Source organism: Papilio polytes, unplaced genomic scaffold, assembly GCF_000836215.1.
Source record: "Papilio polytes unplaced genomic scaffold, Ppol_1.0 DF824102.1, whole genome shotgun sequence".
Classification (NCBI taxonomy): Eukaryota; Metazoa; Arthropoda; class Insecta; order Lepidoptera; family Papilionidae; genus Papilio; species Papilio polytes.
Window position 1 is genome coordinate 6133519 of NW_013525102.1, and position 27907 is coordinate 6161425.

The 27907-nt window shown below is 34.8% G+C and overlaps 1 protein-coding gene and 2 non-coding genes across 4 annotated transcripts in view; all 3 read right to left on the reverse strand.

Moving 5' to 3' along the window:
• Positions 1-7528: 7528 nt before the first annotated feature.
• Trnaq-uug lies at positions 7529-7600 on the reverse strand. Its single transcript has one exon. It is a non-coding gene; the product is annotated as a tRNA-Gln (tRNA).
• A 737-nt stretch (positions 7601-8337) lies between these two features.
• On the reverse strand, positions 8338-8409 carry Trnaq-uug. Its single transcript has one exon. It is a non-coding gene; the product is annotated as a tRNA-Gln (tRNA).
• A 2370-nt stretch (positions 8410-10779) lies between these two features.
• Positions 10780-27907, reverse strand: part of LOC106099905 (zinc finger protein Gfi-1b) — a 42643-nt gene continuing 25515 nt past the window's right edge. For both annotated transcript variants that reach the window (XM_013278594.1, XM_013278595.1), the window contains exons 5-6: positions 12017-12271; positions 10780-11849 (exon numbers count right to left, since the gene is read on the reverse strand). In XM_013278594.1, the coding sequence (XP_013134048.1) occupies positions 11752-11849; positions 12017-12271 (353 nt within the window). In that variant the 3' untranslated portion in view covers positions 10780-11751. The remainder of the gene's footprint in view (positions 11850-12016; positions 12272-27907) is intronic.

A 27907-nucleotide genomic window follows, 5' to 3' on the forward strand; every position in this document is an offset into this window, starting at 1 on the left:
ATGCAGGTACCTACATCACAGTAAGTTTCTGAAAAATACTACTGTTTTCTCCATTTTTTTACTATAAATATGGAAATTATGTCAAAAAATGATCTTCAACAATTCCCATTTAATGTAGGCTATTTATCCATCTAACAAACGTATTCGTTTAAAGCTGACACAATAGCATTTAATCCCATTGTCGTCGGGGTGCGTCGAGGGCGATTCGGCTTGATTAATTAGTATAGAACAATGTGTATTGAACCAAACAACTTGACCCTTAGCGTTAACATTGATTCTATAAGTATCAATGTAAATGTAAGGCTCGTAGTAAACTGGCCGTGTAAGAGACAGCGGATCCAAAGGAGGGACAATTAAGGTTGTTAATGAAACCGTGAGCACTTCCAGGCGTTTGTGAATGATTAACAATTGTTTGCGTTTGAATTGATTAAGGGGCTCTCTGGTTATGAATTGCATGTATCAAATTGCAGTGTTTAGTGACTTAATTTAAGATCTTTTTAGTACTCGATCAAATATGAACAGACCAGAACAGAAATGTAATGGTCTTGTCCATCATCCCTTAAACCATCGTCAGGCGATTACTATGGTAGAATCCGAATAAATACTAAAGGAATATTGTTCTAATTCAAATGCAACTTCTGTCCAGTACTTGCAGCAATCTACAAAAGACGGGTACATTGTAAATGTTTGTAATTCGAGCACCATTAGTGACGTCATCACGAGGAACACTTGTTCCATCAGTTGGGACTCCATTTGTTTGCCGCAACGCGACCTAATCCCGGCCTTGTCCTGGGATAATCCCGGCTCACGAATCATGACACTATTGTTGTAAGTGTGAAACCGACATAAATAGGCCTACGGCTTTACACCCTACTACGACCCTTGATATACCAATAAAACAGAATTTTAAATCTTATTCGTTTGTAGTTAAAGTTCATTTTACTTTGTATTATTTTAAATGTAGTGAAGCTTGAATAGAAGTTCATTTTTATAAACTTTAGGATCTTTTAAATGTTATAAAGACTTATCGTGCAGGAAATAAAGTCACTTTTCGTTTGCGTTTTCAGTATTGTTAAACGTTTTGTCGCGTCGAGTGCTATTGTTAAGAACAAGGGATGTAACACTTTAGCGAATTTTTATTTGTGAATGCTCATTGTGCGTTTAATAATGGGATTATTTGGTTCGAATGTTTGGGGCTGTTTGATCAAATATTGGCGTTGTTTAATGAAGCGGTGGATTCGTTCACAGGTTTGGCATATGTTGTTGTTTGCACACAATTCGCATATATTACAAACACAAAGGTTAATTCAATAAATTTATATTCACTTACCGGTTATAATATTTATGATTGTTTTATTTGTAACGTTTATTGATATGTAAATCCATTTTTAAGGATTTAGATATCATCTCCTTCGTCCTCTTATTAAGGAAATTGCGCAAACGTGAAATTTGTACTTAAAGTAAGGCTGGAGAAGAAGTGCAAAAAACTGTATTTAATTTAAAAAACAAAAAGATTTTGATAATTCTAAATTTGGCCTAATGTCTACTACATTAATATTATAAAGAGGAAAGACTTTTGTAATTATTGAAATAACTCAAAAACTACTAAGTCGATTTTAAAAATTCTTTCACCTGTAGAGTAACATAGTCTATATTTTTTTAATTCAGGCGGGTGTAGTCGCGAGCTACAGTTAGTCATTCATATAAGCGATAGAGTTGTACCAGTGGTAATAAATAACAGTAAAGGCAATAAATGTAAGTTGCAGCGTCCGGGTGCAGGTAAAGGACATTATGCAAACAACCACTAAACTCAATTGGCCGTAACCCGTGACGTTAACGTGAACATTTACGGCCTACTTCTTCCAGTTTACACTACGCGACTTTTTTGTTGACTATATACGTTTCTAATTTTATAACAAAAGCTTTACCTAAAGTTTCCGAAACAAGCGTTTTAGAACCCTAATAATGTATCCCATAAAGAGAGCCTAATTTCAGTTTTTAGTAGACTTTTATATTTGGTTTATTAGTAATTCTAAGACAAATCATTGCCGACTCAAGTTGTGTAGGGGCATTTGTCATTTTGGTAGTTCTTCACTTAATAGTAATGTTTTACGCCAGTTTTTTTAAATATGTCATCCCCGTGTCGTCCCCGTGTCGTCTCGTGTTAAGAGTAGGTGAAGTCGCACGATAACCATTCGATAATTATCGGCAATAGGAAGTTTGACGACACCCGCGGGCGCCGTGTGCACGCGACACGCCCGCAACGACACGTAGTCTCTTTAATGCGATGTAAATTTATTTTTATTTGTTGGAAAGCGGAAAACGTAGACAGCCATTACTTGAATTGCTTACGTTTAGTTTGTTTGAATTTGTAAGAGCGCCTGTAATAATTATATATGCAAACTTTTATGTTTGAAAAATCCATATTTTCATTGTATTTAAAAACTTTTTTGTGCTGCCAACGATTTATTGTATGATGTTTTAAATTTTAACATCTATCGTTTTGGGTAAACTAAAATTTCCTAATACTTATAACTTTTAAAGCCATTTTTAGAACTCAAAGCTTTATTGGGGCCTAACTAACTACCTAACTAACAACCATTTTTACTCTGTGCAAAATAATATTCATTTAATGTTGTCTAACAGTCGTCAAGTTGAAACTTTAACAGCACGGTGGCCATTATCGGATGTAAATTAAGACATATACTGACAAACGGAGCCACAGTTCGCGTGGAAAGCTAAATACCCCACAGGAATAATTGATGATTAGCGGCTCCCTTGGGAGAGGCGGCGTGCGCGCTAACATGCAACACACTATTGTGTGATTTACTTTATGCGATAAATGACGACATAAGTCATTTAACAAGAAAGAAACTTAGGACCGTATTAGTAGTTAGATACACAATCAGCCATAGCTAGTCCACAATTCAGCTTTATAACTTTAATTACTACTGTTTTAATAGGTTGCAACAGCAATAGCAACAAAGATCTAAAATGTATTATTGCTATTATTATTCCACAGGCGCTTTTATAAACTATCCTGCCTATACATGCATTTAAAGATGTTTGCAATTAACATGTTTGTTTAGTGGCCTATTGCATGTCTTTAACCGTTTGTCGACTTAACGAATATTAACTGTGAGGTGGAACCCTCGACCGGCGTAATTGGGGACATTGATTTGTAGCTAACATAACTACCAATTGCTACATAATAAAATTTGTTAATACGTGAAGAAGCAGCTACGATGAGAATTCTCACATAGAGTTACATGAATATTTTGTACCTCGAAAAATATAGTGTCATGTTACATTTTAGCGTCTATGTACACTATAAAAACGTTCTTGGCGAAAAAAAAATTCCGTACGGAATATAAAGTAGCCGGGTACGAGAATGATTGATTTGGAATAGCACAGAGGTGTCACATAAAATATTGATGTCATGTCATAAAACGTGCCCCCGTCTTACGTTGACCATCAAAGCTCTTTGCATAAATTTTTCGCATCCACGCAACTTGATTCTCAAGGGGTTATTGGGATACCACTTTAACACAAGATACCGAAATTTATTAAGAAACTGCTTGTCAAAACTCCTACCGCTTTTATAAATTACTCAAAACAGATACCTTTCCTAAATAACCTAAATAACCTAAATTGTAAACTGTCTGATAACAATCCAACGTGTAAAATATATGATGGAAATATCAGATTTTGTTTCCTTATCTGACAGTGACGTCATTTTTAAACTATCATCGTGTTTTATAGTGGGACAGGCTCTTAATATTGTGTAACTAATAGGTTAGACTATCTAAACTCCTATATTAATATTGTTCTCTCTATCTTTATAAAATAAATGATAGAGATGGCATTAATAATTCTTTTACAATTTGATTCACATACCATATATCGAAGTTGACTTGTGACGCGTTAGATGAAATAAATTTTATCGTCCTATCACTTAGTATCGAATAGCTGGTCATAAATTCACCAAGGTTTGTCGTATTTATGACTACGTATAAAATTATACGCGATCTTCTCTCCTTTATTGCAGTAATCACTTTTCATTTTAATATTTTTGCATATAAAATAAATATAACTTAAATTGTTACTGGTTGTTGGTTCAACCTTACGATAAATAAAAAAAAATAGGTAGCTAAATTATAAATGGACTTATTTTTTTATATTTAAAAATTGAATAGGTTGTAGCAACATATGTATAGAAATTATTAAAGTGTTATGTATTTAGTTGTAGAGGTGTCTAGTAATATTTACTAGGAGGTAATATCAAAAGCGATGCTACGAACCGTAAGACAGATCGCAGGCAAAAGACAGCGAGTTACGGGAAGAAAACACGTGCTGGTGTATATTGGCTCGAATTCTATCACACGCACATTCTCCAATAACAATTCTATCAGCGCCCCTGTAGCGGGATGGAGGGGGAAGGGGGAGGCATTTGAATGCTCCGAACCTCCTGTAATTGATTCGTCGTACTGCCTTTTGAATTTCAATGGGCTACGATTAAACTGATATAACTCACTCGAGGTGAGTGGTCGCAGACGAGGGGAAGTAGGGGGGTCGGGAGGGACATCGTAAATCAATCCGCGGTGGCTTACCTACAAATTTGAATACCGAAATGATATTTGAATTCGATTTGAAAGGCTGCTGGCATCTTATAAGATTCGTACCAATGATGGTGACCACCAGTTGTGTGATAATCCTGCCAATTATTAAAATATCATCATATACAAATCTATTCTGTACAGACGTTTTTAGTCTGTGTAAATTATATATACCTACTACAATAGCTACAGATTTACATTGTCGAGCTATCTATTCAGCGGTCACCATTGGCGAATTAAGTGAATAATATTATTAATATTATAAATGGGAAGTTTAAATGGATAGATGTTTGTTAGAATTTGTAGCCTAAACGACTTCAGTCGTTCACGGATTTCGATAAAATTTGGTATAGATAAAGGGAAGAACACATAGGCTACTCACCTATTTTTTTATTAGTTCCACCCGGACGAAGTCACAGGCGATGCTAATATTATACTAATTGTAAGTTAAAAGGTTTAATACTAAATAACTATATAGCTTTCTATAAGCATGTGATATCAACTTGTGTGCACAATGTTTAATATTGCGACCGACGCGACGCTACCGAGACAACTCGGCATGCAACACTAGAGAGCTATTATGTAAATATCAGGATTGTAACGTCTCGACCGGCAATGGGATATTATAATGGTTTCAGTGTGATGCGATTGGGCCGACTCGAGGACGCCGAGGTGCAGGGACGCCGGGACGCGGGGATGCGGGGACGCGTAACTCAATACGCAAGTTGGACGCCCCAGTAGGGACGCCCGCCGATCTATCGATAACTCATCAAATTTGAATCGTATACGATATAATGTAATAATGCTACTTCGTATATCGATATTGTAGTCAGAAGAAAATTAATTAAATCGAACTAATTTCGAGTCATCTTTACCTGTTGTCTAGTTCTTTTATTTGAGGCGCTACATTACTATGTTTGAAAGGACTGAAATTTGCTTGATTATAGGTTGAACTGAGAAAACTTTTCTCAACTAATGCTAAACTGATAAAGAACGTTTTGATACCGCTTTGTTTAAATACAGTAATTTTTCCACTCAGTTCTCAACAGTGGTTACAGAGCTAAAGTTTTTTTGTTTAAAAATTCACTCCACGAATACAACAATCGATAAGTTGACTGAAACTGTGAGATGTCTTCGCAAAACTCTTGTAAAACTCTAAACGGATTCGACGTCTCAACTAAGCGACAGTTTTAAAGTACCCCCGCCCTCCCTAACTCAATTCTGATGCGACTCAAACTCACCGTTAGCTATCTTTATGTAAATTCCATTGCCAATATTGTTTTGCGGTCGTTGAAACGAAGTACCATACTGTGTAGTATGGAAGTGATGTTTTTGTGATCGAAAATATATTTTGTCTTGAGTGGAGGAGTAAAGAATTTCATCTCATCGGTGTCGTGACGGTTTTGTTAATGTCCCTACGAGATCCGCGTGTAAGTTGATTTGTTGGGATCCGTATACATCCTTTCAATATGCTCGCATGTGTTTATGTAATTTCGTATTTTGCATCTTCATTCCCTATTGGATGTCTCATTTGAATGAATTATACCAAGTGATACTCTCGTAAGGTTCATATTGATTTTTATTGATATAAAGCACTTTCCGCTTCGCACAGGCGGACATTTATTTTTAAGTATTTTAAAACTAAATTTAAATATGAGAAAAAAGTGTTGAAATCGAACAAATAGTTTTTGTTATTTCGATACATACAACACAACATTTTTAACAATATTTTAGTAGTTATAGATAGTTAGTTTATACAGTTTATATTAATATTTTCGACGCATTCCTAAAAGCCTTTTCTTTCTTATAAAAGATACAAGAACTTAACAAGTTGCTTAAAATTTCCTTCAAAAATTTTACTTTAAAATTAAAAAGAAAAACAAACAGTATATTCAACGAAATTAAAATAGCATACGTTGCAGAAATGTTTAAGTTTTGAGCAGTTCGCAAGTGCGGCGGCGCACACAACCTCACGTAGCTTAGCTTTTAGCGCGTTCATACAAAAGACTGCAGACGTTTCAACGTTGCCATCTCCATTTGCTTTCCTTAAACCTAACTGTACACTAAGTACACCAAACTTCACTTCTACCCACTCAAAAATAGAGTGCAAATTCGTTTAGCACACACATTTAAGACTTAGTGAACCTCTGCTAAGAGGAAACGGATGTTATTTTGAGTGGAATAAGAATTTCTATCCATAATCGTATATTGCAACGTTTTGAATTGAGATCTACTTTGCTGTAGGATAATAGACTTAGAGATGTTGGAATACAGTAAGTTTTTGAGTGTTCATTTATTAAAGCAGGTGCTGCAGAGGTGGCGGCGACACGAGACAATTTGAATAAATTCGATGTCGCCGGTGGCCGCGGAAGGGTGGGATGATATCGGAAAGTGATACCCGCCATGATGCGATCAAATTGGCCTCGACTTGCGGATTATCAAGCCTTCTACTCGAATCGACTTTTATTGTCACGCCGGTAAAAGAAAATGATATTTTTAAAGCAATGATACTTCTAAACATTTGACACTCTGCTTCCCTTTTTCTTTATTTACTTTTTTCTCTTTCTGCTGATCGGAAATTATTTAGAAGATTATTTCTTTGCTCAGTTTAATTGAAATAATTTTCTAATGCTAGGTTATAAAAGTTTCCATTTATTTTATCATTACGTTAAGTTGACCTAAGTTTAAAAGGAGTTAAACTCAAGTTACGTAGTTCCGAAACGCATTTTTGTAGTTATCGAACCAAAAACCCTGACGAATACATAAATGTAGCTGTGAAAATCGCCATAAAAGTAATTCGTTATAGAGTCATCAGTAAATTGTTAAAAAAATAAAATTTAAAACCATAGTATTAATCTAAAGAATTTTGTAAAAGAGCTAAGTAAAATGAAATCCCTCAGTCTATAAAAAACAGGTTCCACCGAGATTTGAACTCGGATCGCTGGATTCAAAGTCCAGAGTGCTAACCATTACACCATGGAACCGCACATTCACGGCGTTGAATTTGACGGATGTCATTAACTTTGGCTAGAGGCTGTGTCGTAGGATCTTGTTTTGGTATGAAAGGTCAAGGCGAGAAACAAACTGGTTCTTTTAACTTTCACATTAGTGATGTTACAAAAATGATGATTACCGTTAGAACATTGGTTTTGATAATAAAACAATTTGTCGGTTTTTAGAATTTTGTCCCTTTAGTTTCATAAAGTTAGTTAGATAATCCATAGTAAAGATGTAGAGAGGCAAAAATTTAACACAAATAGCAAATTATCTAATAGAACATTTTTGTTTGATGTGACGTTAGAAAAAAATTCTTTGAGTTTCCGCACTGGGTACGTAATGATAAAATAAATCCACACAGGGCCGGACTCGGGTCCGAAATCTTCGTGCAATCTCGCGGGGGCGCAATCATCGCGGCCGCGCGCCATCAATTATTCACAATACTGATTGCGTCCGAGACGCACGTGGATGTTGCTGAATTATATATACGAGGCCATTCTGACCGTCCAGGGTCGGACTTGGGGTACTGTTGTGTTGAAGATCGTTTGGTATCAAATGGTTTTTCTCTGAGTTTATCAGTTCTTAGACCAACCAGTACTGTTAACATAAAACACAGTATTACTCTAGACTCGATAAAAGACCTACATCGACAAAAAAGTCGTCCTACTTTATAATTACTTTCGTACTTATTTTTCTTAAAAATAATCTTAAACTGATCTATGAAAGGTTCCACCGAGATTTGAACTCGGATCGCTGGATTCAAAGTCCAGAGTGCTAACCATTACACCATGGAACCAGTGAGAATAGTAACGAAAGTAGTATTTAAATTTCGAAAGAAACATTACTATTGCCATAAAATGTTTGAAATTCACAGTAACGGCGTACTTTCTAAAAAACAGAGGCTCAATCTTAATCCGTCCCTGTGTTATACAATAGCCGGAGCCGGGGCAGTGCGTGCTAACAGGCGTTTAGCGTCCGCCGCCGCCCCTGGAGACCGCACAGCACTAAATCCAAATGTTTTTTGTCCTGCCTCGCCAGGCTTACGCCCAGTAATCAAATAGTACCAGCTTATGCCTGTATATTTCTTTAGAATCTACACGCAGGCAAAGAATAACTACACTGGAAAATGCAAAAAAAAAATATTTTATTGCTAAATTTAGTAATTTAAAGAAAAATTAATTATTTTGAACGCTTCACATAGACTTGATCAGTTTGATTTCTTTCATTCTTATATCGATATTAACGATTGATCTAATATAAGCCGGATTGTTTAAAGTTTCGTTTGGATATTCTTAGATATACGAGTATATCATGTGAATTATTGCCTCTTACTTTTTTTATAGAAGAGGCTTAAACTAGGGTACACCGAGATGATTAACAACGCCCATAGACATCGGCAATACTAGAGGAATCAGGGTTGCCAGCCTTTGAGAAAACAATACGTTCTCTTAAACCATAAGTGTTACTGTTATGGAAATACAGAATGTAGGTTTATCTAGTTAAAAATATTAAACTATAAACAGTGTTGGTCGATAACGTCCATTAGTTTAATGAGCAATCGATCACGTGTGCACACAGTCGGGGCACTCATCAATGATTAGCAAACAATTTCTAGCCTCACTATGAGTACACATTTTACTTTTTTGCGGTCAATCGTTAGTTCAATATGATTGATTAGTTTGATTGTGGAAGCAGAAATTATAGTCCTGATATCATTTTGATTAGTAAAATTGTACAAAATAAACATCAATGATTGTTAAAAAATAATTTTACATTATTTCCAAACATAATAAGCGTTTTCCCTTTGAAATTGTATGTTTTTTTCGATTTCCTAATTTCATTCATGATGTTGATTTGCTTGAAATGAAAGTACATATAGTAATTTGTTTATTTTTTTATTTTTTTTGTCTCTACATTTTGAACGCATTAATAACTTTATTTTTATTGTAGTACACTTATCATTGATATGCTCCAATTTGTGTCAAATTCAGTAATTTATTGGTTATTAGTGGATCTCTTAACTTGTAATTTGACCCTAAAAGGCATTTTAATCGAGTGATAATGTCTTAATGCGACGTAACTTGAGAACTTAGCTGCTTGAATTAAGTCAACGTCTTTGAGCCAGATAGTCTCCTGCATCATCATATTTAATACTAATATTATAAATGCGAAAGTTTAGATGGATGGTTGTTTTTGTTAGAGTTTGTAGCCTAAACTGCTGAACGGATCCTGATAAAATTTGGAATAGACGTAGAGCATAGTCCGGCAGAACACATAGGCTACTCACTATTGTTTTTTTAATTGCACGTGAACGGAGTTGCGGACAAATGCTTTCTGGCTTTCGACCGCGACTCCGTTTTAAAATTTATTGGTCTGTATAGCATTTGTGATACATTCCCGTGATAACAATAACCATGAATTGTCAAAAATCAGATAAGTCACAGTACATTTTAACTAAAATGTTTGTGACATACAGTCTAAGTTTTATTACTTTACTCTCTCAAATATGTTTTAGTAAGAGTAACACGAGAGTGGAATTGAACTGTGATATTAGAGCCATTTTTCATATGTTTTAAAATATTTTTAAGGGTTTAAAAAATAAAATATAAAATTAATTAATACATTGTCATTTATTGAAGTGAAAGTTGCCTAATCGTAATATAATATTTAATAATAGATAATAATGACATAAAGATTGCACATTCGTCTTTGGATTCGTTCTTATTACATTATTTTCTATACAATATTTACATTGAGTATAACATTTTTTTACTATTATTTTAAAAATCTCGAGACGATAAAATGTCTAAAATACACCAATATTTTACATACTTATTAATAGATAAATTTCTAAACAATTCAATTATTACACTATTTAAACAATATTTCATTAGGAAAACTTATAATACGTCTATATTTAAAATGTTTTGGTATACATTTTATAAAGGAAATTACGACTAACTTGTATACATCAATTTTATGGCGTTAAAATTTAATTATATTTATGGCACTATATTTGTAACAACAAAATAACTTTTTACTAAAACTAAAGATGTTATTTTTAATCTACATTTCATTACATTAAAGAAAGGACATCAATTGACTTCAACTACGTAATAAATATTGTATTCAAATAACTTTTTTTACGAATATATTAAAGGAACAAACGTCTACATATTATTGCCAATACAATTACACGAACTATGATATGAAGTATGCATTTATGTTGTTTTAACAACATTTTTGGTATTACATTTTAAAACTCTTAACTCATCCTAAATGTCATTTCATAGGAATGCTAAAAAATGGAACAAGTATACATTTTTGGAATGATAAGCATGTTTTTATAACTTGCATTTTGTTTAGATTTACAAACTAATGGAGTGCAAAATATACATACGTATGTACTAAGACATTTTACAATTAACAAAGTCTGTAAACGAAAACAGTTTTTAGGTTAGAATTATTTTTTTTTTCGAAAACTATGGATGTTCTTTTGGTAACATAGATTATCAATACAATACTAATGTAATGAATTTAAAAGCTGTTTGTATGAAATAGCTTGGTAACCAAAATATCTATTTAATTTTACAAATGTCATGTTAGTACAAACACCGAATATTTAAACCAAACTTAAGAATAAACAAGACAGCCTGTACTTTCACGATGAGATCACAAAATGAAGCCTTTTATATAATGCTTACAAAGTATTTTTTATTTCACATACCTCTTAGGTTTACATGACTATATCTAGGATCATATGTCGCAATAGCGCTTTGGAAATTAAACTTTACAGCTATAGAAACAAGGTATTATTTCTACTTTCTAATGGTTTTGCTAAGGATCCATTATCTAATCTGTCTAATAGATTTGCATATAACATCGAAACTATATTAAAAACATGTGTGTAATGTCAATAACTCCAAAAAAATAATTGGCAATAGTTTACAATACATGTTATAGGCGCATCATAAATCCAGATAGATTGAACATTCACAATAAAATCACATTGATACCTCGAAAGAATCTTTGGTGCAAACCTAGGTACAAGCGCCCACTGAAAATTGAACTCTAAGACTTAAGTGGTAAGTGTGGGATTGCCTCAACGCCAGTCGGGTGGCGCGAAGGCTGTCGAGGTTCAGGAGGGCAACGCCTGCAGGGGTTGCACAGCGCTGCTCAGGTGGCTGCGGAAGTCGGGATGCGGGGGGCGCAGCTCGGGGTGCGGGGGACGAAGGTCTATGGAAAAAATATCAGTTACAAGAAGTAAAAGCATACATGTGATTTAAACCACTACCGTGTAAATAATTGATATGAGATGATGAAAAAATTATGTGGTGATTATTTTAAAGTTACTTAATTTACGAGAACTTCAAGCATTTAAAGAAATGTCCGTTTTAACTTACCTATTCGATGATCGACCGCATGCATATCTTGTGCGTGCATACCATGCACGTCAGTGTGGGGTAGATGTTGCGGGGCTCTGAGGTCCGCGTGCTGGGTCTCTCGGTGTCGTCGCAAGTCAACTTTGCGTTGGAAGGCGCGCCCGCATAGCTCGCACGCAAACGGCTTAAACCCGGTGTGCTTGCGGGAGTGTGTGATCAGATTGGAGCTTTGACTGAACGCTTTGCCGCACACCTGGCATTTGTGAGGCTTCTCACCTGTGGACAAAGGATTTTTTTGATTATTTATGCTCTAAAAGCAAAGCCCTATAGATAAAAATGTTTATCTTTTTGACTATAGCGCCATCTATTAACGAAAAAAACTTAATATGATTTTTAATATAATAAAACATGTTTAATTTTATCTACTTAAAGCGTCCTACACTTTTAATTGTTGTTTGTTTTTTTTTTATTTTTTTTTATTGGAATAATTGTTATATTTTAGAAAACTGTAACAGAGAGAATCGAGGACTTGACATATTGCGGCAGGTTGGTCGGCAAGTAATCCGTGCCAAAGTCCTCCGGTATCGACCCGCTCGAACGACGTGAGGAGACGTCGCTAGCTAGGGTTGCCACTTCTTACAAATAATTTATTTTTAGTCTCAAAGAAAATTGTAGTTATTTTGTTTGATGGCATTGTTATATTTAAGTTTATTCACTTTGTAAGCACTGCTATTTTTATGAAGTGATGCAATTTACTAACTATTTGAGGTTTTTGAATAGTAGAGTAATGATTTAGTGTTTTATTTTGGATGCGACAACCTTATTGAGATAACGTTCCACGTGCCTATATTAATGCAGGTGTGCGTAATCTGTGCGGAGTCCGGCCCGCATTAGGGATGCGGCCCGCAGCGCGCCGCCGCTGGACTTACAAAAATTTATAGCCTCAGCTATATACGCTATTAACCGTTTATGTATCGTGATTCGAGCGCGAGAGGAATTTAATATCCACTCACTTCATTGTCGGCCTCTTTTGTTGGCCGTCAGCGCCTTCTCGAGTTTTCATTATTTTCTAACAATGCGTAAAGTTAATAAATATTTATTTCATAACTTAAATACAAGACAGATAGAGAAGTTGGAAGGAAAGTAAACTTTGTACGATTTATTTCGTGTGAGCGTAAATTAGGCAGTCAAAGGCAACAAATCATTTTATGTCTCTTGCTATTATGTATTTCATAGACGGTTACATAAAAGTTTGCATTTTGTGGTCTAAAAGATGTTTAAAAAATTCCAAGTTGAACTTTGATGATTTAATTCGCAGTTATGGGTGTTGTTATGAGGGTGTGGCATTTATGATTTTTGCAATTTAGTCCAATGCCAGCTTTAAGTACCAGGCGAGCATAAATTGCAATGAGTCATTTGTCCGCTCTCGTTGTAGGCAATAGGCATTGCGTGACACGCTTGCAACAGGAAAACGCATCGAGCGACCAATACAACGCCCGGTAGGTAATTACCTACACAAATCACGGCAGCGCATTGATACCTAACACTTGGGTACTGTATTTCGAAAAAGGGCCTTCGAGTCCGTCAATCAAGGGGTCCGGCGACTTCATTAGAGGGAAGGGGAGAGGTGGCGCGATCTATGTGTCCTCTCGCTCCCGCATCGGTGTCGCGACTCGAGAGCAATTTATATCCGTCGTGCCATTGGGCCGTGATTGCGGCGGCTCCTCCCCGCGTCGCATAGCAACCGGAAAAGGGGGGCGCCCCCACTCCCACCCCCCGGGGTAGTCGGGTTATGGATCGCAATTTTCCTTTGAATTGGAAATCAGAGCGGCGGCCGCGCGGCTCGTTAGCCGACCTCGGATACAGATTTCGTGGCAAGATGCTCGCAACTCGCAGCCGCGAATTGGAATCTGCTATTTCGCGTTTTCTTATTGCGCAATAAAAAGAAATATTCCTTCAGTTAGAAAATCTCTCTCACTTTAAATAAATATGATTACGAAGCGGTTTGTAAATTCAATACCGGTTTTCGTCTAATAGAGCCAGTGAAAAGTAAATAAATGTTTTTATACATGATCATAATGAAAACACACATACCTTTTATTATACTTCCAATATCTAACAAATTCTCTTAAAGCAAATATTTATGCTAAAACTTAGTCATAGAATTCATATGTTAAATTACATGTTGTAATTACAACTATTTGCGGTAACATGAAACGTGGAACACCCTGTATTCAAATTACTCGTCTTACACGTATTACTTGGAAGTTATTACCAAGTTTACGCAAAGTCCACAGTCGGAGTGCGTAAAATCTACGCCGCGCGTCTCTTTAACAGCGTAATTACGGCGCGATATTACGGTGGGGTGAGAGTGTGAGGTAGGAGGGATGGGAGGGCGTTAATTGTTTCAAGGGTCCCTCTGAGAGCTTCACCAGTGAATTTGACGACGTTATTGATTGTGCCGTAGTGAGTTTGATTTATTTGACGTGTCTGAAAATTGAAGACTTTTCTACTGAGTCTTAGCTGGGTTTATAGAATGAAAGGATATTTATCAAGTCGTTTTATAATCAACCTTTAAGGGCGATATTTTGTTAATATAACCGTAAAGTTGTGAAGTTCTTGGCTAGTTTTAGATGTTTTCTAGAATGGCAGGTTTATGTTTTTTTCACTCTCTTCTTCTTTAGTTCTTTCTTGTCCTTATTTCTTAGGCTTAAGCAAGTTGTCCGCACGACCGCACCTTATATATAAACTCTTTGAAAGATATTTTGCGTAGAAACCAGACGTCTTTATCTCTGATCTGCGGCGCGCACTCTGCGGGTTATGGGCTTGTAAAGCGCGGCATGTCTATTACGACCACGAAATCGTTCACTGATTTTTACAATGTCTGTTACCATCTCAACTTAATACCGTCTTAACTAAAGACTGTAGAGGTTTCTTTTATAAATATTTTTTTCGTAATCTGTAAATTAATACATCAAATATTTAATTTAGTATCTATGAAACTATGAATAATTACAGAAGAGAGCCTTTAAACTTTCACACTTACATGTATTAAAGTGTGAATATTAACAAATACACTGTACTTTTGTTTAATTAGATTGTAATCCGAACTATGATTTCCGTAAATCTACGACTAGCTAATAATATTAACTTAAAAGCAAAAAAATATTTTATGAATGATATTAAAGCTGTGCGTAACATAAGAGAGCTTAAAGCTCGAACGTGAAATATAGTAAAGCGTTAAGAATTAAGTTTGCCGGTTGTGATTGAACGCGCGCCGGCGAACGATAACCGTAAATCCCAGGTTTACGGAATACGAGTTTTCTGAAACCAGTTGCCAGGTCCGGCATGCGTTATTTATTTTTTTAAGTCCATATTCAAACGATATTTTTTGTAATAAATGTGTATTGTTTATTTCTATTGTTTAATTTCTTTTCTTGTTTATTTTTAAAATACTATTCGTCTCTTGAAACGAAAAAAAAACTTTGCAGTCTTTTGACAAATTAATTAATCACCGGGCGGTCCCAAATATTCTTTGTAGAATTTAATTATTAGATTATATTCAATATCAGAGCAATCTGTTGAAAACAGACGCCACACTGGATCGTCTAAGAAATCATTACCGCCCATTATCGGGGCACTAAACGCGAGATTCGCAGTAAAACAGACATTAATACAATTAAATTACCGCCCGCCTAAATCCGTCCCTGTGCCCTGATGTCTGTGCAATATCACAGCGAAGGATTTTTATGGAGACGTATACTTTAGGCGCTTGTGAATTAAATATACGAGGCGGTAGACTTAAAGTGCTTCCGTCGCTGTAAGGATTTTCAGAAATATGATATCGGCCGTTTTAAGAGCGGATTTACCTTCTAATGGCGGTAAAAGGCTTTAATACCGCTTTTAGCGGAGTAAAGCTAAATTAATTTGTTATGTATATGAAGGTAGTTTTTAATCAGCTTTCTTTTGTTTTTTTGAGCTTGTATCTTTGACCAGATCATTTAGCAACAGAGATGTCAGAAATAGATTAAATTTGAGTTGTCCAATACTTTCGTTATAGGTTTTATTGTTTTAATGAAATGATGGGTATATAATATTAACTGTTTAGTACTCAACGAAAGATTTTGTTAAGTAAAATAAAATGATAAATAGTAAGAAAATCCATAGATTATAAGATGCAATGGATTTCTAACGCCCCATTCTGTAACGTCGTTTTTTATAAGTCTGTGAATTATTAATTTCGCGTGGGTAGTCGCTTAAATTATTGTTATAGCTTTCTTACTAGCGGAGGGAAAGATACTTGATTTTTAGGTTATTCTTACATAAAATCGTATAAACATTTTATATATATCTGCTTAGTTTAGTATTAAAAATAATAATTTATATATAGTAAAATTATTTTTGAAGGCCAAAATATAGTGTGGTGGTATAATTTTGTTTGTTTACTACTCGACTTGCACTTTAGAGAAAGCCCAGGTGTTACTAAAATGCATCGCTACGGCCACTAAAAGTAGAGTCGACTGCTAAGTTTCGGCTCCCTAACATAGCTAACTCTACCCATAGTTAATGACAATAAACCTTTAAAAGTGTTTTAAGTTATAAATATTTCGGTTTTAAAATATTTTATACTAACTGTTCCCATGCGACTTCATCGGCATAAATTTGTCACATTTGTCAAATTATTAATTGCAAATGTCAAAATGACATGATGTCAAACCATGGCGACCTTGTTTCCTTGATGTTGGCAACAACTTATGGTCTCTTTCCCACATTAGGGTTTTTATCCAAAACCTTTACCCCTAAGTTTAACGGCGTGAAAATATATAGCCTAAAGCGTGACGTAAATATAGGGCTTTTTATTAAAAAAAGGAGATATTCGAAAATATGCTGTGATTGCTGCCATCTTAGGCAACAAAGAAGTGTGTGTTTACGCTTTATTATAATAGTACAGATGAAAACATAGTGATACGTAGGTAGGTTAGACTATGAAAAATGTGAAAAAAAATCTTAATAAATAAATTCGAAAGTTTAAATCGATGGAAGTTTGTTAGAAGAAATCTCCAGAACGGCTCAATTGATTAGGATGAAATTTGGCAAAGACATAGACCATAGTCTAGAATAACATATAGGCTACTTAATTTTTTTTAATTACCGCCCTGAAAGTGTTGCGGGCGGTTGCAAAAGAAAGAATTTAAATACTAAAGACATTTATTTTAACTGGCAGAATGGTAACGACTTTTGTCTTTTTTAGATTGATGTTGTTTTGTTTCAAAAGAGAATGGACGAAGATGACAGACAATGAGGATTGCTACTCGTATGTGTCTACAATATAAAGGTATATTTATAACAAATCCACACACCGAGACGAAAGCGTGATTCCCGGGGTCGTTGCTTCGCTAGTGAAATGCGGATTTACCCTGGGAGAATCCGGTTTACGATCCGCATGTCTTACACCCCTCCCCGTCCTACTGTCGGGTTGGGGATGGGGGTTGACCAGACCTAAACACATCTAAACGTATAGTTTCTTACAAAATCTTATTCATTAGTTATAAGGAAATAATCTTTATAGGTAAAGAAAACTTAAACTAATTTAATTTAAGCCTAAACATACAATTTTTACTGTCATTTAATTGAATAATTGAACTATTAAATTATATCAATGTGGTAATTTTTGGATCTCTGTCATGTCTCGATATTTCAAATCCAACGTTAACAATTCAAAAATAGAACGCGTCCAATCTCTTGAAATAAGGCAAGCAATAAAGCAGTGAAGTAAAGACAAACCTCGTGAACAATTCAATCTCTCGACGGTTGCTATCACAACAAAGCTGCTCTAATGTAAAATTGGCAACGCTCGCACAATCTTGTCTGAAGTGCAGAGCGCCGCGACCGTCTCCTCGCTGCTCGAAACGGGGAAAGAAAATTGTCTATTGCTCAGAGAAATGTAATTTCCTTGAGACAACATGATTTCGAAATAGACGTTGTGTTTTTAAGTTAAAAATAGGCATTGGAAATATTATTAAAATTCAATAAAACGTCTTTTACGATTAATAAAAAGATAAAATAGGATTATTTTTATAAAGTAATTTTGAAATCTATTCAGTACTTTTTCACAGAAGTTAATTATTTAATTGCAGTTTAGGTATGATGGCATACCCATACGTAATTTTGTATTTAGCAAATAATAAAGCGATTATTTTACAAGATACCTTTAAAATGGTTTCAACAAAAGCTTTTGGGTTTTTATTTCTGTTTCTTTAGCTTTCGTCCATTAAATCGCATCATCGTATTTTTGCCGCGGCGGACGCACGAAGGACGTTTACGATTTGCTTCTTACTGGGGTAAGATATGTTCTGTGTAAATGCCACTTACGTTGTAGATTTATCGCGGTTGTGTTTGTCCTCTATAAGCTTAACGAGGGTTTACACGCGAGAGTTTATTGTATGTTGAGTTTCCACTCCTAAAATGTACATATCTTACTAATATTATAAATGCGAAAGTTTTGATGCATGGATGTTAAAGCTTGTTGCTTAGACAGCTGACCGAATCTCGGTTGCATTTTGCATAGATGTAATCTGAAAGAACACATAGGCTACTCTCTAATTTTTAAATTCAAGCAAATTGAATCGCGGCGATAGCTAGTTTGTTATAAAAAATAAATTGTAAACGTTCTTAATTTTAGTATTCGTTGAATGTGATTCTAAAACATGTTACAACGAGCTAACATTAGTTAAATAAGGAAGAGTGCAAACGAACAATTTATATTTTTAAACAAAACAAATTCAAGACCTCTGTGTGTCTATTGACATGTCACAATGATATTCATCGACTATAATATACCCCTGAGGAGAAACTATTAAGACCCTTACACGATGACAGTTGACAAATTCGTTAATACCAGGCTGTACGAGAGGGCGCGGAGATCGTAAGTACCGAGTTACAATAACGTTGGTCTTTAGTTGGATTGGATCATAAATTCGTTCATTACTTGCACCGTCCCCGATGGCCTCTGTGAATTATTCAATCAGAATTACTCGTGACTCGATGTGAAGACTAAAATTGGATTTGATGCGTTTTTGTTTAAAAGAATAGGCTAGTCTCATGTTAGGATTTAATTCGAAAAGATAAAAGAGTACGTTAAATGGTACAGGTTGTTTCTTCTTTCTTCGTGTGTAGTTTGCCTTTTTGATAGGGTTGTCAATTTGTCAATATATAAAACTTAAGTTTTGAAACTATTGCTGTACTCATGTTCCATACATCTGGTGGTCCTAGTTTATATTCCTGTTGGTAAAGTAGAAACAAAGGTCTTTCAACACCTTAACACCTCGTAATCAACTTTGCAGAGTCGTAACAATAAAGGCAGGATCACCGGTCAAGGTATGCGGCAGGATTGCTCCCCGGCGGGATTGTCGGGAACAATTCCAGAATGTTCCAGTCACTTCACTTATTGCGATGTATTTGTGACCGTTATACGGGACGGAATTTCGGGATTTTCGACGTTTCGTTCTGTTAGAGGTGGACATTATAGCTCACGTAGCGTAGAGCTACGAATTCGTAGACATGTAAATAAATGTACATATGATTTTAAAAATTTTTGGTCATAATGTTTCTATATTCTACGTATTTTAAGAAATTTTTTTATCTATAGATTCTCAAACACAACTTATTATCAGGGTTTTCATTTAAGCATCTATCCTATAAATATCGTTTTTAACGCCAGATAAATGCTAAATGAATGTAGTTTTTAAATTTTCAGAGATTGTTTTCATTAAATAACTTAAATGCCAGCTCTATTTATTTCGTAGCACTACAGTCAGCTAAGTCGGAGAGGAGCGCACGGAATGTCAAAGTCACGTCGTTTATTGCGCGACGACAATTGATGTTTTGGTCTCCTGTCCTCGGGTTTAGTATCCAACGTTGAATACACGTCGAAAATAAAATCTGAATCAAATTTAAAATAATAAAGACAAATAAATTCAGATATTATTACTTAATTTATGACAAAAGATAAACTGTAAACAATGTCGGAGTCATCATTTCTCGATAATTAATAATCGTAAACAAACATAATAATTTATTATTATACAAACCTTATTATTAAATACATCAATATCAATTTCATTACATACAAAATGATTGTAAAATCGTATGCATTATTCGACCACTATTAAAATATTGAATCCCACAAAATGACAACCCTTGCTCGTAGCGGCTGCGGTTTGATGTCAGTTTATATTATCTACTTTATTTTTATACTAGCTTTCGCCCTCGACTCCGTCCGCGTGGGATTAAAAAAACAAAACCAAGTAGTCTATGTGTTCTTCCAGACTATCCTCTACCTGTATGCCAAATTTCATTGAGATCCGCTCAGCAGTTTAGGCTACAAACTCTAACAAACATCCATCCATCTAAACTTTTGCATTTTTAAAATTAGTATGATTGGATTTGACAGCTTTGTTCTACATATGTACTAGATTGTACTAAAAATGTCCCGGGCATTGCCCCTACCAACGACTCTAGACACGCCCGCTACGTGCTACGTGCTACGTGCTACGCCAAATCTTGATGAAATCTCAAAGCGTGTTTATATCTACGAGGCTGTAATAACAATTCATATATTTAGACAAAGAGATAGTTTTTTTCTGTCAATTTTCATGACATAAGTTTCACAGTGGTAAGCTTGAACAATGATATTTACTTTTACACTTCAGATTAAAAAATAGGAGTGTTTTAGAAAAGGGTTTGTGTTGACACCACTTGTTCGTATTTATACAGATAATATTTTTCAATCTAACTAGATTTTATGTGATTCTAACAAATGCTCCGACACATTTGTCGGTGTTGTTTTTTGTCTTCGAGTGCGCCATTTCACATCTGACTCGATGTGGACCCAGGAGAAAATTAATTTAAAATTCTACAATGCGAAATCAACCTTAACACTAACGACAATAAAGTTCAAAGTTAACCGATTGGGAACTATAGTCTATAAATTCTCTTGCTAAGATATTTGCTATCTTATGCCCAAATGTTAAGGTTCAAATTTCATTGTTGTTTGCATAGCGTTGTAACCAGTAGCATAAACACTCGGCCAACTGACTCCATTGTCGGCCGCTAGAAGCAAACACTCATAGTGCGCGTCGGCGCGAGTTCCGGACAATCAAAACATTTCGTAATGTGATAATGTGAATGGTTTGTTTTCATTGTTACATTTATTTATAATACGTTATTTTGCATGTTGGTTAATTAACAATGCTCATCACATCTGTATATAATACCAAATGGAGTTTTTTCTATGATATTGTTAACCACAAAATGGAAACGTGATAACTAAGACTAATTATATTCGTTTAATAAAATGTTATAGAATATTAAAAATTAAATACTTGATACGCTATGTATAATTTTGAATGAATTAAACATTATAATTTGTTAACCGTTCGTTCAATAATGCGTTACGTACAAAAGTATTTAAAATTTATCAGCTGATTGCATTGCAAGAGCGCGGCCTTTGTGTAAACTATCGCACAACTGTTTAGTCGCTATTTGATTCCTATGAGCTATGGAGGTGCGCATACTACTCGGTTTTTAGTTGTGCAACTAAACAGTCGAATTAGCTACGAAACAATCGACAATCGCACAACTGTTATTTTATGGTTTAGTTAAAAGTGCGCCGGCTTTAAAGATACACAAGACAGTGCAAGACAGCAAAAATGATTCTCCCTAGTCACACTGTCATTGGGTAACCAGACAAATATAATCGTCTTACTAAATGTTACTTTACCCTCACAACATGAGGTCGAGCTACAGGGCGGCATATATTTAAATGATTTACACGGATTAAAATGTCGGAACTCGATTTATAGTCTGTAATCAGTAGATGGCGCTGGAGAGCACGCGTCTGACACGTGGCGTACAATGTGGGCCGCTGGTGTGGTAAAAGATTTAAGAATATTGTTAAAAAATCGACTAAGCTATCATTAAGTAATAGGCCATATGGTTCGATGTGACATGTGGTTTATAGTTTTTTAATCATTGCTTAAAGCTTCATAGGAATCTAAAAGAGAGCATAAGTTGGACGTTGTTAAAAAAAAAGCAGATTGGATTTTGAAAAAAATACGTAATTAAAAAATGCTCTTTGTAAAATGTTTCCGTAATGTAATCTCACTATTATATTAACTATGCGGTTATAAATGATTCAACATCCTGTACATAGTCTGTGTAGTATAGGAAATAGGTGTTGGTAATACATGGAATAATCTGTTTCGTGAATGCGGTGTCATACAACATAGTTTTATATTTAGCAACTGATAATTTCCTAGCGAGGGTTTTATAAATAAATTGAAATTAATCGTATTCCCAGAACCTTAATTATTATGATGCAAAAGTTATGAACTTTTTTATTTAAGTTATCTCAACAGTAAAAAAAATGCTTGCTTATAGAAATTGTAATATCCATATTACTTCTTTCTGATTTAATAACTGCCAAACGACTCAACGGATCCCGGGAAAATTTGATATACAAGTAAAACACCGTCTGGAAGAACTTAGGCTACTAAGTTTTTAATCACGCGCGGGTGGAGTCGCGGGCGAAAGCTAGTGTTATCATTTGCTAGTCATAAAAATGTCCAATGATAATACAACCCTATACCACCCCTAATATAGTACTGGTCTGGTCAATTTGAATAAAGAACTCAATGATTAATATCGCCTAGAATTGGCCGACGAAATCTGACATTGGTCCCATAGGGACTACTTGGGGACGCTCGGGTCGTTTCGCGCCTTAATTATGCTACTGATATTTTCACTATAATTACTTTTTGTATCGCATACATTGCTTGTTTATTATTTATACTAGCTTTTGCCCGCGACTCCGTCCGTGTAGAATTAAAAAAAAACAAAAGTGAATAGCCTATGTGTTCTTCCAGACTATCTTCTACATCTGTGTCAAATTTCATCGAAATCCGTTCAGCCGTTTAGGCTACAAACTCTAACAAACATCCATCCATCCATCTAAACTTTCACATTTATAACATTAGTTTATTATAATATTATATTTCGATTGGAAAGAAAATCTTTGCCTTTTCATCCACTAATGCTCAAGAGATCGATTACGATATTGTAGGTTTCATAATTTCACTAATCTATTATTGCATTTTATAGGACTAGTTGTTTAATTCAAGTACAAATTTAAACATTTAAGTGAAGATTTTTTAATCATGTTCTTTGTCACAACTTCCAGTTGCCTTCAATTGAGCCAATATTGAGGGAGTAATGTACGTTCATATCGATGAAATTATCGATTGAAGTGGCGCTACGATTGCAGGGGGTCGTTATAGACGCGGCGGGGGGTCGCGGTGGGCGGCGGGCGGGGGGTCGCAGGCTAATCGTGATAATGTGTTTATTGAATTAGCCGGCGCGTGCGTCGGCACACGCGTGCTCTGTGCTACAGTTAAGTGGTATCACTTGTTAAGGGGTGATCGATGCCATCACACGCCTCATCTTTTTTCTGATTAGAATTTTTTTGTCGCGCCCTATATCTGCTTTAATCAGCTGATTGCTTTTAAATATTGTAGCGATCTGATTTAAAATATAAAATATAAAATCTGGTTTGTTAATTTGAGTTAAATAGCGCAAGTAATTTATCTATCGGTACGATAAAGTCTCACTTTAAATTTACTTGATAGATTTGTTGTCTGAAAAACCGTTTATTTTATTACAGCATACATTATCTAGAAATAGCGTTAGAAAGACGATATCTTTGTTACAATACTTAGAAAATCTGAACAAAATTGGAAAAATCCCTCCAACCAGACATTATAAGTCATCGTTTATTATATTCATACTTAAAACACTCTAAATATAAGATGCAACCGAACACCGTGGCTTGAGTGGAAACAATGCAGGTGTTGGATTACTGGGAGTGAGAGAGGGCCGACATTAATTTAATTATACCTCTCCCTCGGGAGCCTCTAATACGGGAGGCGAGTCGCCCGTCATACAAATATCGTACGACAATTTTTTCGCGTGAGAACGACAAAAAAAAATCTTAAAACTGATTTCTCTTATCCCTAGTGGCGAGGATCGTGTTACATGTATCACGAAATGTGAAAAATTATATTAAATTGCTCTGTATTTTTGCTTCAACAGGGAAAAATATTGAAATAAACGCAAATGTGAATGTAAAAATCGTAACTATATTTATTTTTTAAATCATTAATAGAAGTCTGATTATCTAAGCTATTTTAAGTTAAAATTAAGAGGAAATATTATTTTTTTTATGTTACAAAATATTGAGTAAAATCAAACTACATTGATGTTATTTGTATTTTAAATTCGACGAAATCACAGTTAATAATTTGTAATATATGTATTTAGTTATATACAAAAAGCGAAATCGAATAAATTAACTTAAACACATTGTAAACGGAAGCGACATTTAAGTAGAAAAAAAAAATTAAAAGAAAACGCCACTAAAATCGAAGTATCCCAAGACTGGAGTCCTTAATTAAACTCAGAGCACGTAGCACTCCTTGATTCAGTTCCCAGGGGCGAGGGACACCCTCCCCCCACTGCCCGAAGCCCCCCCTTTCCTTATGGACCGCTTAGATTTCCACCCCCTAAGGTCGTGTGTACGGAATACTTTCAGACAAGAATCTTGTACAAGGAATTGGTTTTGAGAGATTCGGACGTTAGTTTTATAGGTGTTTTTTCTTCATTTGCTCCGTCAATTGGCATTTCTATTTTCGTCATACGACGTTAAATGGCCGACTATATTTAGAACTCAATTGTCTGTTCTCTAACCTTTGATATTTTGCTATAACAAACTAGGTTACAAATGAAATGAGATATTAAAAAAAACCTTAACATTTTGATTGTGTGTCGAGAAATTGTTTGCTTTTAAGATTAAAATCTCGTTGATTAAAAACAATTTAATTTTAAAATACATTATGTTTTATTTATTAATTTGTATTAACAGAACAAAACTGATTTTCCAGTAATAATTATACATTTCTCTTATTATTTTCATTAAGAAACAGTTATTTCTTGAACTTCGAATTACACAACATTAACAAGCTTTTAAAAGTCTCTGGATGTCTCTCAGCTATTTCTAAGTCGAGAAAAGGCTTTAAAAAGTAATCACAGGGGTCGTGAATGTAAAGTTAGGAACATTTGGCCCCGGCGACGGCAATTATTGCAAGTTTTATACTTCTAATTTCGTTGTTCACAATCTTTTTTTATTTAAAATCTTCGATGGTAATATCAGTTTCGTTTAAAAGTCTTTATGTATGTAATTTTAAGAATAGTTTACGAAACTAAATTGCTATCTAAGTTTTTTTAATGAGCACTGATCTCTACATTAAATGGATAGAGGGTCTAAAGTACAGCCTTTCTTTCGTACCGACTTGATGCTCTTGATAATTTAATCTATCCCTTTTATTAATTACAATCTTCATCAATGCTACCAACCGTCAGAGATAAAATGTCATAAACAAAATAGGTTTAAATTACCATAATCTTTTACTAGAGGCCAGTGTTGAGCGGATATAAAATGTTTGTTGTTATTTGATGATGTTTTTGGCAGTGAAACCTCACACTTATATGAATATTAATAAGAGGAAGTAAACATAAAATTTCCTATTATTTAACGTTTTCAATTGCAACGCTAACGTAATACCATTAAAACCAGTCCAATTATCCTAAATGCTTTTGAATTCTTCACCGCAAAAAGTAACCGCAGCAAAAAAAACGTAATAAAAAACCAAAGAGCGGTAGGAAAACGGCGGCCGAGTAATTATTCAGAAAGCTAATGTGCCACTTGTTTATTCCCTGACTAATTAAGAGAAGAAAGAGTTTAAAAAAATACCTGGAAAGGGCAGTAAAAGGAATCAAACATTCATTATGTAAGACAGGGTAATGTCGGGGTGAATTTTTCTCAAAATTTTAATGAATTTTTATTCCCTTCCTACTCTCGAGATGTATTTTTTAATTTCTCAAATTGTGTAGGGTGCAGTTCATTGCTCGAATTGGATAAATTTTATTCTGTGTTACTTATTTTCCTTGTACGAATTAGATACGACGTTCGAAAAACATAAGGAAACCGTTAACGAATAATACGACTATTGTTGGTTATTATATATACTTTTACATGAATTATAGATATCTAGATCGGTTCAACAGTTTTCGGCGGCAACCTCTAACATCCATCTCATTAGTAAATTAAATTTGAAAATATCACAAAACTGATGCCGTGCGGCTTCATCCGCATGAAATTATGAAAAAAATATTTTTTTGTTTACATTTGACAAATTATCAATTGCAAATGTCAAAATGACATGACATAACAAACCTTGGCAATCTTACTTTCTTGATGTTGGCAGCAACTTATGGTCTCTTTCCCACATTAGGGTTTTTTATCCAAAATATTTACCCCCTAAGTTTAATGTCGTGAAAATATATAGCCTAAAGCGTGCCGGAAGTTTAGGGCTTTTTATTAAAAAAGTGTTATTCAAAAATTTGCTGTAATTGCTGACATCTTAAGCAAATAAAACAATATAACATGACGTAATTTTCAATGCAGCAATACTTAGGTTAGCAGCACTAATTGGTCACAAATGAATAATTCAACACATCTAATATCAATTACTATAACCGCTTCCAAACTAAATGCGGTAGGTGCCAAGAGAATTGCCGAACCAGCAGGTGGGTAAGAAGTTTGCGAGTTACAAACTTCCCGACTCAATTAGCGTCGAATTAAACCGGTCCTGTTGAGGTGACAAATCGCGGGATCCAGTCCCGTTTCGACATTGACTAATTGCTTAGGGTATTTAATTTCGGGTTGTTTAATTATATATTAAAATTTTCCAACGATAAATTGTGTAGGCGGGCATTAATCAAGAAGTTGGGACACTGATTAAAACGACGTTCGAGCAACTATTTGCCGAGTTTATATCGTTAATAATTTACACGTCGGGAGAAAGTGGTGGTAAGGGAGGGATCAGGTGCGGCGCCGGATATCTAATGGGTAGATAGCAAGTGATTTTAATGGATGTACTGACTAAATAAATACCAAGCATATGTTTTTAAAATAAAGTGAAGAGATTCATAGTGTTTTTGTGTGTTTTTTTAAATAAATTTTATATTGTTAAGTGATATCACTGAAATTATTATATGATAGCTTTTGCCCGCGAGTTCACGCTGAATTAAAAATAACAAAAGTGAGTAGCCTGTGTGTTTTTAAAACTATCCTCTACATCTATACCAAATTTCAAGTTCAGCCGTTAAGGTAACAAACTCTAATAAACACCGATCCTTCCATCCATGTAAATATTCGCATTTATGGGTAATTAAAAAACGAAGTGTTATTCAATTATCTATTACAGAATTGATGTAGAAATATTTCAATTTTTTACACAATATAAATGAGTAAAAATGCAAGTTTTCTTCTTCTTAGGAATGTTTATTATGTAAAGGCATTCGTGCTCCGAGTGCCTTCGCCATTCCCGTACATCAGTATACCTACTGCACTCCCCAGTTCATTTAAGACGTGGGAGGGGGCTCTATCGTCCGTGATTCAGGCATAGATTCGCCGTTTTCATACAGAACAGTGTGTGCGAGCGAAACAGATTTCTATTTAACGATAAGTGCGAATGAGACAATAAATCCAAGGGTCGGGTTAGTTATTGAGGCACATGTTTCAGCTTCGGGTTGATTTATAACCAGCGACGTAATAGAGATGAATAAATTTCTGTTCTACTAAACGGTATTCGTGAAATTTTGAACGTGCCCAAAAACTATGGGGTTGAATTTATTAGACAAGTTTTATTTATTTATAGTCAAGATTTTTATATAAATACTAGCTGTTGCCCGCGATTTCGTCTACGCAATATTAAGATAAATAAGTAGCCTGTAATA